This window comes from Danio rerio, chromosome 9, assembly GCF_052040795.2.
Source record: "Danio rerio strain M-AB ecotype USA chromosome 9, GRCz13ab, whole genome shotgun sequence".
Lineage (NCBI taxonomy): Eukaryota > Metazoa > Chordata > Actinopteri > Cypriniformes > Danionidae > Danio > Danio rerio.
Window position 1 is genome coordinate 2602501 of NC_141029.1, and position 15751 is coordinate 2618251.

General features: G+C 37.6%; 1 protein-coding gene across 2 annotated transcripts in view; it reads left to right on the forward strand.

The window, feature by feature from the left end:
* chn1 (chimerin 1) overlaps window positions 1-15751 on the forward strand; it is a 96504-nt gene that overhangs the window by 15524 nt on the left and 65229 nt on the right. For both annotated transcript variants that reach the window (NM_213000.1, XM_087266286.1), the window contains 3 exon segments: window positions 10067-10098; window positions 11689-11802; window positions 14123-14411. In NM_213000.1, the coding sequence (NP_998165.1) occupies window positions 10067-10098; window positions 11689-11802; window positions 14123-14411 (435 nt within the window).

The following is a 15751-nucleotide window of genomic DNA, read 5'->3' on the forward strand; positions in this document are numbered from 1 at the left end:
TCTGTGGGCGCAAATGCCTTGTTGATGCCAGAGGTCAGAGGAGAATGGCCTGACTGGCTCCAGCTAATAGAAAGGCGACAGTAACTCAAATAAGCACTCGTTACAACCGAGCTCTGCAGAAGAGCATCTCTGAACACACAACACGTCCAACCTTGAGGCGGATGGGCTACAGCAGCAGAAGAGCACACCGGGTGCCGCTCCTGTCAGGTAAGAACAGAAAACTGAGGCTACAATTCACACAGACTCACCAAAACTGGACAATAGAAGATTGGAGAAACGTTGCCTGCTCTGATGAGTCTCCATTTCTGCTGCCACATTCGGATGGTCGGGTCAGAATTTGGCATCAACAACATGAAAGCATGGATCCATCCTGCCTTGTATCAACGGTTCAGGCTGGTAGTGGTGGTGTAATGCTGTGGGGGATTAGTACCAATTGAGCATCGTGTCAACGCCTCAGCCTACCTGAGTATTGTTGCTGACCATGTCCATCCCTTTATGAGCACAGTGTCTCCATCAACTGATGGCTACTTCCAGCAGGATAACGCAGCATGTCATAAAGCGTGAATCATCTCAGACTGGTTTCTTGAACATGACAATGAGTTCACTGCACTCAAATGGCCTCCACAGTCATCAGAGCTCAATCTAATAGAGCACCTTTAGGGTGTGGCGGAACAGGAGATTCATATCCTGGGTGTGCAGCCGACAAATCTGCAGCACCTATGTGATGTTATCATGTTAATATGGAGCAAAATCTCTGAGGAATATTTCCAGTAGCTTGTTGAATTTATGCCATGAAGGATTAAGGCAGTTCTGAAGGCAAAAGGGGGTCCAACCGGGTACTAAGGTGTACCTATTAAAGTAGCCTGTAAGTGTATATACAAATCAATCCTCTATTTTTAAAATATTTTTTAAATTTAAGTAATCTTTTAATAAAAACATAACTCATAGCAAAAGCTTCAGCAATTTTTACAAAACATTTCAACACCAGCAGAAGCCTGGACTGAAGTGGCAAGTGTTGAACACATAACCCACATTCAGCATGAAGTAAGTCATCATTTCTTTACCTTTTAAACAGTATTTTCTTTTTTGTACTGTAAGTGCTTTAGAGTGCTCCTGTTGGCTAAAAAGATTTTAAGGAATAATTCGTCAAGAAAAGCAAAGTTTGCTGTATATTTCCTCAGGCTATCTGAGATGTAGGAGACCTTTCTTCTTCAACAGAGCATTAAAGATGATTTTCAGCTGAAGCAGTGGTCCTTGCCGATTCATAAAACGCAAGTCCATCACTTTAAAAATCAGCAACAGCAAATAAAACATATAAAGGCAAAATAAAATTAATATTAGGCATAACCACTCAAAAAAAAAGACTTTTACTGTTTGTTCAGACTACTCATTTAAAATGTGCTGAAACAACTCAATTCTTAAATCTTTTTTTTTTGGGACAACTTAATAATTTTTGCATATTTAAGTGGACTGAACATAAAATAACTAAGTTAACTTAATGGACATGAAGGAATTGCGATCATAGCATTTTTACACTACTGTACTCGAATAAAATAAGCTGAAGTAACAATTTGTGTCTTTGTTGGTCGATTTATTTGTTTTATGTTCAATCCTCTTAAATTTGTAAAAGAAAAGTCGAGTTAACTTTAATTGTTTTGTTTGCTTTTTGGGAAAAGTTGAACGTCAGAGTAATCTTGGGTGTTTTACGTTAAAGACTTTGGGCTCTATTTTGACGGTCCATGCGAAGGGCACAAACGCTTTCAGGGCGTGTCAGAATTCACTTTTCCTAATTTAAGGACGGAAAAATCGCGCCATAAGCGCATTCGCTATTTACAGGACGCAAAGTAAGAGTAAGTGGAAAAACTGAGCATTTCACAAGTAAACAGTTAACAGTTTTTTTTTTTTTTTAACAGAAAACAGTCTACAGTGTGAGAATGAGAGATAAATGATCTACTTTCGCTTTCGTGGATAGGGAAACCTTTACGCACAGACATCAACTAGCCAATAAATAATTAATTTCATTTGTTAAGCGCAAATATTTGTTTCAAAACTATTTCTAAATTCAGTTCTAATTTCCAGCAAATGAATTAATGAACAATAATAACGAAGTGTGAAAAACTGAGTTATATCCTAATACACATGCTGTGTCCCATATGGTCTAAAACCTGACAGGTGGGCAAATCTAAGCTTGTTTTTAATAAAACAAATATAAATATGGATATAATAAATAATACTGCTAATAATAATAACATTATACAAAAGCAAATTGTTATGAATGAACTGAAAAAGCCTCCCGAGATGAAGAAGACATGAAGGCAGTGGTTTTTCATATTTAAGTAGGCTTGAAAATAATATGTTTTGTAATATTTTAATCCTTTATGTTTATATCCTATATATATTGTTGTTATGTCCTTTATATATCCTTAATATTTAATTTTTTTGAAATGTAAAGATATTTGCGTATTGCTCTACATCTTGTGTGTAGGCTATTAAGCAGTGTGTAAGCGAGGCGCAACTCTGCATCCGGGTTTTTTTTTTTCCTCAAATGAAAAATCTATTATAGTTTCTCAAAATAGCAACGCGGCAGCAGTGCGCCTCAGAACGCCTTCCTTTTTAGAGCAGAACGCCTGTGGGTGCACAAATGAGCGGTAATGCATTTGCTATTTAAGCAGCGTGGTGCAAAACGACACTTGCGTCAAGCTGAATGTATGATAGGGCCCTTTAAGTTTACACTAGGCTATGACGTTAAAAGGAGCATTCATAAAGATACTCATGTAAACGCCTTAATCATATTATTGTCTCATTCAGATTAGGGCAAATAATTTGATTTTGATATGTAAACGTAGTCAGTGTCACTTTTTTGCTTTTATCTCTGATGGTGATGAAAATATTTAGAATACGTTTATTTATTTCTTTGTGTTAGTCAGGAGCACAGCATTATGCTGTTGTTTATTGTCTGGTTTTCCGACTGTTGAGGTTTTGATATCAGCAAATGATCAGGTTTCATTAGCGCCGCACAGTCGCTGGCAGTAATTGAATTATGCGCTGCTGTGAGCTTCAGCTTAATCCTCATTAAGCCTGTAGAGATCACTCACGAGTTACCAGCAGTTACCCATATTGTTACGAATAGTAGTGTGTGTGTGTGTGTGTGTGTGTGTGTGTGTGTGTGTGTGTGTGTGTGTGTGTGTGTGTGTGTGTGTGTGTGTGTGTGTGTGTGTGTGTGTGTGTGTGTGTGTGTGTGTTTTTAATACAAATATTAGATTGGAATTAATTATCACAAGGGCCTATTTACTGAACGCTGTGCCATATGTTGTCTGATTTATACTCTTTTCAGTATAAATTAAATATGTATATGAAAGTTGTTTTAAAAACATAGACTTCCTCTTGTGTTTTACAAACTCTAAATGTTTTGTTTCACTAGTACTTGTGTGTATTCACATGTCTAAAAAATAAAATAAGCATTAGGCGGTTAAAACGCTACATAATTGTTATAATATGACACGTCTTTCTCAGCGGGGTTAAGTTGGTTTTGATTTAGAAAAAAAGCAGCACTTTTCCGACAGTCCCTTACTGAGAGCTCTGCTCAGCACGAGCTCTCTCTGCCTTAGCGCCAGACACCGCGCCAAAGCTCAGTTTGATTTTTTAAGGTAAACGAGCCAGCGCTAACTTGTCATGCTTGTCAAGCAGGATAAACAGTAAAACACCAGCACTAGAGACTTTACGGTCCTCACTTCGAAACGAAACAAAAGTAGAACCCTGCTGTTGAACTCCCTTCCTCCTCACCCCTGTCTATGAGGCGCCGAACTCTGTATCAGTGTGCAAGAGAGACCGTGTTCACTCCGCTCCGCGCTGAACCAGTGTTTTTTAATAATCAAACATCTCTGTGTTGCACGACACAACGAATCGATTATGAAATTCGTTGCCAACGCTTTTAGTGATTGATTTTAACGATTTAATCGATTCGTTGTTGCAGCCCTAGTTCATACATGCATACATTTAGCATTGTGTTTGTTTGTGCATGCTTGCTTATGTGTTTGTGGGAGTTAAAGATTATTATTATTATTACTTTATTATTATTATTAGATTTATTTATTTGTTTTTATCTTTATTTATTTTGTACTATTCTCCGCAGAGGTCAGCATGTTATATATATCTACTTATAAGTTTATATACACTTGTTTGTGTGTTGATATTATTTTGTTTAGGTTCAATTCTATTCATTCATTCAATTATTTTCCTTTGGCTTAGTCTTTGATTTATCAGGGGGCACCACTATACACACTCAGTCACACACACACTCTATAGAGTACAGCAAATTTAGTTTACCCAATTCCCCTATAGCGCATGTGTTTGGACTGTGGGGGAAACCGGGGCACCCGGAGGAAACCCACGCCAAGACTGGAAGAACATGCAAACTCCACACAGAAATGCCAACTGGCCCCGCCGGGACTTGAACCAGCGTCCTTGCTGTGAGGCAGCAGTGCTACCCACTGCGCCACCGTGCCACCCAATACTGCTATTCACTTTGCATATTTTATTTACCTTTTCCACCCTCTGTCTATTTATATTGCTTTATTTACATAATTAATACAATACAAGAAATAAAAGATTATGAAAACACTAACCGATGAACTGCGCGTGTAAACCACGTTTAAGTCAACAGGACCAGTTTTAGTTTCTTGTTTTCTTGTTTTCTAAAATGCAGCCACATTAGCATTATAAATGAGCTGAGAAATGGGCTGGAAATGAGTGAAACGATTGGCTCATTTTTCCAGTGTCACCTGCTCATTGCTGATATTAGCACTTAAGGATGTTGATCGAGAAACCCAGACGGAAATCAGACGCTCTCATTCTTCATACGGCCAATAGTGCACATTCAGCACACGCTAAACACACACACACACACATGCACAGACCCTTTGCCTGTTAAACGCTGGCTTTCAGTGATTGATTGGCTGTGTGGTGTTGCTGGTTCCCATCATTAGCTGGCTTTATTACCCTGTCGGTCATCTCCGCTACAAACCCGCACACGTCCCTGCCTTTATTCTCATCTGGAAACTCTGCGCTTTCATCCCACATCCCATTTACCCAGAAACCCACATTCATTCGCCGGCTGACACTTCTCATTGTGTGAATCTCGGGTTTCATTAGATCCTAAAACCGCATTGGTTGGTTTATTCCTGCTGGACGTGTGTAAGTTACACTAGTGTGGGGGGTTTCGGTTGTGCAAATGCTTTAAAATCTTGATGTGTGCATTTTAAAACAATGTTTTTATTCAATAAACTAGGGCTGACCTACAGTATGATGCCAGAATGATTTGGTTGTGTTTGTTGTACAATATTAGGAAAGAGCGGGGACAAAAGTAAAAAAAAAGAAAATCATAAAATTCTATTTTTAGAATGTAATGTGTTTAGCTGAAGGATAATTTTGCTGTGGTTATTAACTCACAAGTGTGGTCAATCAAAATCAGCTGTTATTTTGTATTACTGTAGAACAGGGCTATTCAATTAGCTGCCCGCAGGCCGAACTTGGCACCCGAGGCAATTTGTTCCGGCCCTCCAAATAGTTTGACCATCCAAAATAAATTTAGTTCAGTCCAAAAACCCCACACTCTTCACTTTAATCCGCCAACCCCACCCCCACCCCGCTCTTCACTTTCATGTGCGATCTCAATCGTGTAAATTCAATATACGATTCATAAATGCACAAATCCAATCTGTACTTTTAAAACACGATTCGTAAATACGCAATTCAATTTGTACGTTTAAAACATGATTTATGAATACGCAAATTCAATTTGTATGTTTAAAACACAATTCATAAATGCGCAAATCCAATTTGTATGTTTAAAACATGATTTATGAATATGCAAATTCAATTTGTACGTTTAAAACACTATTCATAAATGCGCAAATCCAATCTGTACGTTTAAAACATGATTTATAAATACACAAATCCAATTCGTATGTTTAAAACATGATTTATAAATGCGCAAATTTAATTCGTACGCTTAAAAAATGATTCATAAATGCACAAATCCAATTCGTAAATTCAAAACACAAATCATAAATACACAAATAAAATTCAGAAATTTAAAACATGATTTATAAATACACAAATCTAATTTGCAAGTTCAAAACACGATTCGTAAATACACAAATAAAATTCGCAAATTCAAAACAAGACAAATCCTATTTGTACGTTTAAAACACGATTCATAAATGCACAAATCCAATTCGTAAATTCAAAACACAATTCATAAATACACAAATAAATTCTAAAATTTCAAATACAAATCATAAATACACAAATAAAATTCACAAATTCAAAACACGATTCATAAATACACAAATAAAATTCGCAAATTCAAAACAAGATATATAAATACACAAATCTAATTCGCAAGTTCAAAACACGATTCGTAAATACACAAATAAAATTCGCAAATTCAAAACAAGACAAATCCTATTTTTACGTTTAAAACACGATTTATAAATATGCAAATCCAATTTGTGAATTTAAAATACGAGTCAAAAATACACAAATAAAATTGATGGATTCAAAAAACGATTTGAAATCACACAAATCCAATTCATAAATTCAAAGCACGTGCTGCATTCGAAACCAACTACTCAGTAAGTTCTGCATTTGAATTTAAACGTACTACTCAGCCGTCAGAAAAGTGCGTTCTATGAATGTGAGCAGTATGAATGGAACTCGGGCCTACTACATTCGCCATTTTGTCATGATCACGTGACCTTCTCGCGTCAGTTGCATCGCTTCACTCCCATTCATGAATTCTCTCATTGGTCATCATGGAATAGCGTAGCGTCTATCCAATGCGTCTATCCAAGTAGATAATTTGGGTACTTTTCGCATACTGACAACAACTCAGCTCACATACTGATTTTAGTGTACTTTATAGTATGAAAGTATGCGATTTCGGTTGGAGCTACGATTTGCAATTCCACAAATCCATATTGCTGTGTGATATGAATTTAATTTTGATAAATGTATTAATTTTAAGACTGATCTGACTCTATTTTCTCTCTCTATCTTTCTCTCTCTCTCTCTCTCTCTCTCTCGCTCGCTTAAGCTCAAGGTTAATCGCCGTGTGTTTTGGGCAGTTTTATGTTAATTTGTCTGAGTGTTGGCTTTGTGCTGCTGATTTTGAATGCTGCTGCTGTTGAATTAAGGGTTAAATGTCACCAACGAACATTTATGGAAAGTATTCCTCTGGGTTTTGATTATTTCTCTTTAAATATTTATAGTCAGCAGTACTGCGAATGGAGTGCTTCAGTGTCGTTGAAGAAAGCTTTATACCTTTAAATATGTTTTATATACATTTTAAATACAATTTTGGTGTCTTAGAAGTGAGATTTATACCCTTAAATACATTTAATATACATTTTATATTCATTTAAAATATGTTTTCGGTGCCTTTGAAGTGAGCTTTATACATTTAAATATGTTTTATATTCTATATTATACGTTTTAAATATGTTTTAAATACATTTTCGGTGCCTTTGAAGTGAGCTTTATACATTTAAATATGTTTTATACACTTTTTATATGTTTTAAATGCATTTTAAATATGTTTTAAATATGTTTTCGGTGCATTTGAAGTGAGCTTTATGCCTTTAAACATGTTTAAAATACATTTTCGGTGGCTTTGAAGCCTTACACCTTTACATAACTTTGATATACATTTTAAATACATTTTTGATGCCTTTGAAGTGAGTTTTATACATTTAAAATTTGTTATCTATTTGTTAAAATACATTTTTGTTTCCTTTTTGAAGTGAGCTTTATACCTTTAAATGCATTTAAATTATGTTTCATATTCCTTTTAAATACATTTTCGGTGCCTTTAAACTGAGTGTTTTGCTTTTAAATACATTTTATATACATTTTAAATAAGTTTTCGATGCCTTTGAAGTGAGATTTATATGTTTAAAATTAGTTTTGTATTCTTTTTATTACATTTTTGGTGCCTTTGAAGTGAGCTTTATACCTTTAAATGTGTTTAAAATACGTTTCATATTAGTTTTAAATATGTTATTGCTGCTTTTGAACTGCGTGTTATACTTTTAAATACATTTTTATACATGTTTTATAAATGTTTTCTGTGTGTTTTTAAAAGCTTATCAACTTATCAACAGCAGGACTCGCTAAAATATAATATGTACTACTTTTTGTTCTGTTTTATGTGTTATATATATTCAAATATTTTCATATTTTGTCTCATGTTGGGCATAAAACATTATTTTTTATGTAAAATGAGATTTGTACACCTCATTTACATGTATGTTTTATTTTACATTGGGAATCAATGTAATTGTACTATTATTTGATATCATACATCTTTATTTTTTTATGGTCATAGTGTATAGTGCTATTATTATGACATCCCATTAAATACAAATAAGGGCCTATATATAATTCATAGAGTAAAGTTTGAGTTTTGACTGGCGTTCAATTATTTGCTTTATTCAATTATTCAATTAAAGTGCATAAATTTACATAAATTATTGCAATATATATTATATTCATTGCTCATTTTCCATAGTCATCAATTATTAAAAATGATACTAGATGTATTTTGCATATTCTGTCACACAGCGGCTGGGATGAATTCACCATAGAGAGATTTGGCCCTAAAGAACTGGTTCAATTTACCCCAGTAGATGGCCTTTACTGACTTTCACAATTCCATAACTAATTATTGTTATTAATAACGTATATATGCAAATATACAGCATTAAAAAGGTTTCCTTTTTAAATGTGTATATGATTATAAATGTGTATCACCCTGTGAAGTTCTTTAATGTTAAAAAACATCTTTTTTTTTTTACAGATATTTTTGGATATATATATATATATATATATATATATATATATATATATATATATATATATATATATATATATATATATATATATATTAGTTATTTACCTATATTTTTTGACTAATATATTTAAACGCATTAATTTAGCTACAGATTGCCCTCCTTTTCTTAAATTGAAACATAATTTAGCGGTCAATATTGTCATTTATTTACAATATTGTCAATATTCTGTGTTCTGATTGGCCAGCTGATTCACCTCCCTAAAATCCCAGAGCGCTCTGATTGGCCAGCTGAACCCCTCCCTAAAAGCCCAGAGTGCTCTGATTGGCCAGCTGAAACCCACCCTAAAAGGCCAGAGCGCTCTGATTGGCCAGACAAACCCCTCCCTAAAAACCCAGAGTGCCCCGATTGGCCAGCCGAACCCCCTCCCTAAAAACCCAGAGTGCCCCGATTGGCCAGCCGAACCCCCTCCCTAAAAGCACAGTGTGCTCTGACTAGCCAGCTGAACCTCTCCCTAAAAGCCCAGATTGCTCTGATTGGCCCGATGAACTCCTCTCTAAAAGCCCAGAGTGCTCTGATTGGCCAGATGAACCCCTCCCTAAAAGCCCAGAGTGCTCTGATTGGCCAGCTGGACCCCTCCCTCAAAGCCCAAAAGGCTCTGATTGGCCATGTGAATCACCTCCCCAAAGGCCCAGAGTCCTCTGAATGGCCAGCTGAATAACCTCGCCAGAAGCCAAGAGTGTGTTCTAATTGGCCAGTTAAACCCCTCCCTAAAATCCCATAGTGCCCTGATTGGCCAGAGCCTAAAACCTCTGATTGGCCAGCTAAAACTGCACTGTGATTGGCCAAACACCTCAAACATGTAAAAAAAAAACTGTAACATCCCTTAACATAATTGTATGTATGTATTGTATGTCTTTGGGCTGTGTTATGCTAATGTTTCAACAATTGGATGATTTTGTTTCAGGCAGCTCAGAATCTGTGTTAAATCTCTATTATTGGACATTATGAATGTTATAAATGTGTAAACCTGCACAAACTGATGCGTCACAGACTAAAGGAAAAAGAAAGCAGAATAGTATGACGTTTTAAATAAAAGATCTCGCATTACGTCAGACAATATTGTGTAAGTGTGATCCTGAATAATGATGAAGTATCTTGATTAAAAGTTTTGGTTAATAATATCTCATATTTAACAACACGTCTTTTGTTTGCAGGTGGAGAATCGGCCCAAGTATTACGGACGAGAGTGAGTTTCATTTTATTTATTTCATTTATTCATTCATATATTCATTGGATGCTATATTTAAAGTATACAGTTTACAGTATTTTACTGTGAAATGACATTAAATGTCTTACAAAATGAGTATAGATGTTTAATAGATATTTATATTATAAAAAAATGTAAGCAGTTTCTCTGATTTCAGACTAATAACAAAGAATGCCCAGTATACTTTGCAATAAAAACAAACATTGATTTAAAATAAATCTATGATGTCCCTAGAGTGTGTGTGTGCGTGCGTGCGTGCGTGCGTGTGTGTGAAGTTTCAGCTCAAAATACTATACATATAATGTTTTCTAACTCTCTGAAACTGAACCTTTTAGGCTTTGATCCTATTTGTGGCGTTTTGACGACTGTCGCTTTAAATTCAAATGAGTTTGTGCTCTTTTCAGAAGAGGGCGGAGCTACAAATGTCTGTGTGTCGGCATAGTGGCAGATTCAAAAACAAAACTAACGTCCTATGTAGGGCTGGGCGATTTAGCAAAAAAAATAAAAAATCTAGGTTTTTTATAAAGTTTGACCGATTCACGATTTCGATTATTTTTTTTTTTATTGTGTAACTTTTTTTATTGTGTAACTAGTCTTCTCAAAACATTAAAACAACATGACTGAAAGTAACTTAAAAAACATCTGGTTAAGGAACATTGTATTTTAAATGGGCATGTCAAAAAAAATCGGTCAAGATGTAAATAAATGTAAAACAAATTCACGGATAAATAGCAATGCTGAAGATTTGAATAAGACATATTTATGTAAATATCACATGGCAGGCTTTTACGTCCTTCATGTTGAGATCGAGTTTATCGACTTGATGAGGGAATGTCTTGACAATCCACACAGACGTGCAACAAGTAAAATCCTACATGACTTCACGCTTTAACAGGCAGTCAAACAAGTCGCACACCAGAAGCGCCAGAAACTAATAAGATGGCGCTCTGTGGGCCGGCTGAAATATGAACTGCTTCGTGAATCGTGGCTGGGCGGCGCCGGTGTGTGTATAGAAACCTGTTTAGAATTCTAAAATCCATGGCGCTCCATGATGCTGCGCTGCGCGTCGCCGAGAGGCGCTTCTGGTGTGCTTCCTGCTTCATACAGAGTGAACCAAAGCGCATTGGTGCCATTATAATGTGTTAAATATATTTTTTTTTTAAATCGCGATTTCTCGATTTAATTCAAATTTAAATCGTGTTAAAACGTAAATTCGAATTAATCGAAAAAATCGCCCAGCCCTAGTCCTATGCTAATGAGAGAGATGGTCACTAGTGGGTGGGGCTTTTCTTCTCTGATGACACTTACAAAGGGAGAATGTCAATCAAAGTGTTTCTGCAGACTGTGTTTATTAACCCTTATTATAAACAATAAAATAATACGTTTTACCATTAGAATCTGTTCATATTGTCACACAACTGTGTTTAAACCGCTTATAAAAGTGATTTTCTTTCAATTGTAATGTTTAAAAAACAGGTAAGAAGTACGCTACACTTTGAAAGCTGTTTGGGATTTAGACCCAATGATGCATTATTAATGTCGTCTGTCTGATTGGTTTGTGTATTGAAGGTATCATGGGTTGATCTCCAGAGAGGACGGGGACCTGCTGCTCAGTGTGGCTGAAGGAAGTTATCTGATCCGGGAGAGCCAGAGACAGCCGGGCACATACACTTTAGCTCTACGGTACCTGCAACCTTTGACTGAGCTTTCTCTAACCCAGATTTTCACTCTCTCTTCATGGTCTAAACCTAATCCTGCCGAATATGTGTGTGTGTGTGTGTGTGTGTGTGTGTGTGTGTTTGGTTTATTTTAGCTCTGGCTGATGTGTATGTTAGTAGAATAGGCACATCTTCAAATCGCATGCTATATGCAAATTAAACTAGACTATGTCGACTAGATACACTGCAATTTTATTTAATATTATTATTTACAGAACGTATATAAGCTGTATCTCTTATTTGGATTTAAATAATTTTATATGGAGGCTGTTAGTGTTGCCATAATACTGGAATTTGGTACCAATCGATACTGAAATTTAAAAAATGTCCATTTCCCGTGAACATTTAAGCACTGTTGAGTGCGTTCTTAAGCAGCGCTGATTTGCTGTTGTGTTCACCTGCTCAACAGAAATGACTGTGATTGGCTGTGAAGGTCATCAGTTCACCAAACTCACCTCTGTTTACTGAGTGTAAACAGATACAGGAACACTGGAGCGTTTTAAAGCCAAGATTCATCAGCGGATCGCTCGTATGTCAGCTTATAGACAAACTAGCTAATCGACGTGACTGAAACGTTCCAGTGTATGTGTTTGTTTGAGTGTGTATTTTTGTTTGTGGGTGCGTGCGTGCGTGTGTTTGTCTGTTTGTATTTGTGAGAGTGACCGAGACAAAAAAAAGTCTAGAGATAATCCCTTTAATCTGCTCGCTTGAACAAACGCCACACTGTTACACACACACGGCACGTGGTGGCTTTCTAGTCCAAACTGTCTCAGTCTCTGTGTGTGTGTGTGTGTGTGTTTGTGTGTGTCTCTCTTTCTCTGCTGTTCTTCATGTAATTCCTCAGAGGAAGTGTGTTTTGTCTTGTGTGCAAAAGTCTTGCATCAAAGAGCTCTATAGCCATCAGGCTCTAATGACATTAGCTTTTGTTGCTGTGTGTGTGTGCGTGTGCGTGTGTGTGTGCACTTGTTTGTGTTTGTGTGTACACTTGTGTGTGTAAATGTGTGCGCTTATGTGGGAGCGCTTGTTTGTGTGCTTATGTATGTGTGTGTGCATGTGTGAGTTTGTGTGTGTTTTTACACGCATGTTTGTGTGTGTGTGTGTGTAAATGTGAGTGTGTGTATGCATGTTTGAGTTTGCGTGTGTTTTTACATGTGTGTTTATATATGATGATATATATGGTGATATTGTTTGTGTGTGTTCGTTTGTGCTTATTTTTGTGTACTTGTGTATGCATGTTTGAGTTTGCGTGTGTTTTTACATGTGTGTGATATAGTTTGTGTGTGTTTGTATGCATGTTTGAGTTTGCTTGCGTTTATGTGTGTGAAAATGTTTGTGTGTGTTTGTTTGTTTGTGTTCATGTGTGTGTGTGTGTGTGTGTGTGTGTGTGTGTGTGTGTGTGTGTGTGCGCGCTTCTATGCGTGTTTGAGTTTAGTGTGTTTTACATTTTTTTTTGTGTGATATAGTGTGTGTGTGTGTGTGTGTTTATATATGTATGTGTGTTTGTATGCGTTTGAGTTTGCATGTGTTTTTACATGTGTGTTTAACTGTGTGATAATGTGTGTGTGCGCGCGTGTGTGTGTGTGTGTTTATGTGTGTCTTTGTTTGTGTGTTTGTGTGTTTGTTTTTACATGTTTGTTTACCTGTGTGATGTGTGTGTGTGTGTGTGCGTGTGTGTGTGTGTGTGTGTGTGTGTGTGTTTATGTGTGTCTTTGTTTGTGTGTTTGTTTTTACATGTGTGTTTACCTGTGTGATGTGTGTGTGTGTGTGTCTTTATGTGTTTGTTTTTACATGTGTGCGCTTGTACGTACATGCCTGCGTGCGTGCATGCATGCGTGCGTGCTTGTGCGTGCGTGAGTGTGTGTGTGTGTGTGTGTGTGTGTGTTTATGTGTGTCTTTGTTTGTGTGTTTGTTTTTACATGTGTGCGCTTGTATGTACATGCGTGCGTGTGTGTGTGTTTACATAGTATCCGGTCATCATATTGATCAGCATATGAGCTCTTGCCTTCAATCTTCTACAAAACCAAACACGGGAAACTGATACAACCAGAGATCTGTGTGTGTGTGTGTGTGTGTGTGTGTGTGTGTGTGTGTGTGTGTGTGTGTGTGTGTGTGTGTGTGTGTGTGTGTGTGTGTGTGTGTGTGTGTGTGTGTGTGTGTGTGTGTGTGTGTGTGTGTGTGTGTGTGTGTGTGTGTGTCCATGTTGTTATATCTCAGTGGATCATCTGTGAGCAGCGGTGTGTGTGTGTGTGTGTGTCAGTCTCTCACGTTGTTCTTTTCTCCCTCAGCTTTGGGAATCAGACCCGAAACTTCCGCCTCTTCTACGACGGGAAGCATTTTGTGGGGGAGAAGAGATTCGAGTCGATCCACGACCTGGTGACAGACGGTCTGATCACGCTCTACATCGAGACCAAAGCAGCCGAGTACATCTCCAAGATGACCATCAACCCCATCTACGAGCACGTGGGCTACACCACGCTCAACCGCGAGCCGGCGCTCAAGAAAACACTGCCCGTCTGTAAAGACCTGCCCGACGGAAAACACTCGCCTGCAGAAGACAGCGGCCTGGAGGAAAGGGTGAGACTCACTATTACTGATCAGTTACCCAGCATGCCTCTGTGGAGAGATGCACCGATTACTGATGTTTAAAGGCCCATGAAACCCCCTCGTTTCAGCAGAGGGTTTTCACACCTCTACTTTGGAAAAAGTCGGAAAAGTGGGCGTGTCCAGCTCTGTTTAGGGGGGAGTGTCGGAGGAAGAAAAGAGGCGTGGTGTGGGAGTGTCTATTTGGGCACGCTGAGTTTCAGAGTCAAAACACACACACACACACACACACACACACGGGAGAAAGTGACTGTGTTTACATGGACATCTGTAGTCGCATTATTGGCCAAATTATTAAATGGTGGACTTTAAACTCACTTGGTGCAATAGCTAACTTGGTTACGAACAAACTGAATAAACAAAGAGCACTGGTCACTCACTTACCAAATCTGTAGAGACAGGACAATCACCAGCAACTAGAGCCGTGTCTTTATGAAGAGGAGACTAACGTTACAAGCGAATCCGGATCTCAGCGTTTGCAGATGAGAACAGCTCTCAGGTAAACAATAATCCTCCTTAGACACGTAAGTTATTGTTGTCGCGCGTCGCGTACACTGTTAATCCACACGTGACTCCAGCTGAGCTCTCACAGAGAGAAAATGAAAACAAAACTGAACTGCAGCAAACTATAAAAGCAACACTTCACGCTTGTTTTACCAACACAACGTGGCGTCTCTGTCGTCTAAACACTGTGACAGTAATGAATATTAATGAAGTTGCACAATAGAGCGCGCTGATTGGTTTGAACCAAGCTTTACTCATGCATTAATGCAGCACACTGTAAGACGTAATAAGACACACTCTGGCACAGACGTCCAGTCTGCATGCTGGAATACACGCTATTATGTCATGACCGTGACGCAGCTTCAAAAATTCGTTTCAAACCGGAAGTACGAATTTGCTTAAAATGACGCAAAAACAACCAATTTACACTTTTTAGTGAAATATAGGTGTCCTAATAGTGTTTTTAGCAGTGTGGGACACATATACGACTGTCAACAGCTCAAAACATGTGCTTTGGTGTTGTGGATTGTCCTGTCTCTACAGATTTGGTAAGTGAGTAACCAGTGCTCTTTGTTTATTCAGTTTGTTCGTATCGAACTAAGTTAACTATTGCACCGAGTGTAAACATGTTACCACCACAACCAAACTTTAACCTCGTGTAGGATTTTCCCCGCATTTCGTGACCGGAATAACACACGCGGCTTTCTGACGCTACCTGCCGTGTGCATCTAAGTTTCTGGGAAATGCAGAGGGTGTTTTTCTCTGATTCGCCGTGCGGTATCAAACATTGCATGAAAAATACACGCTTA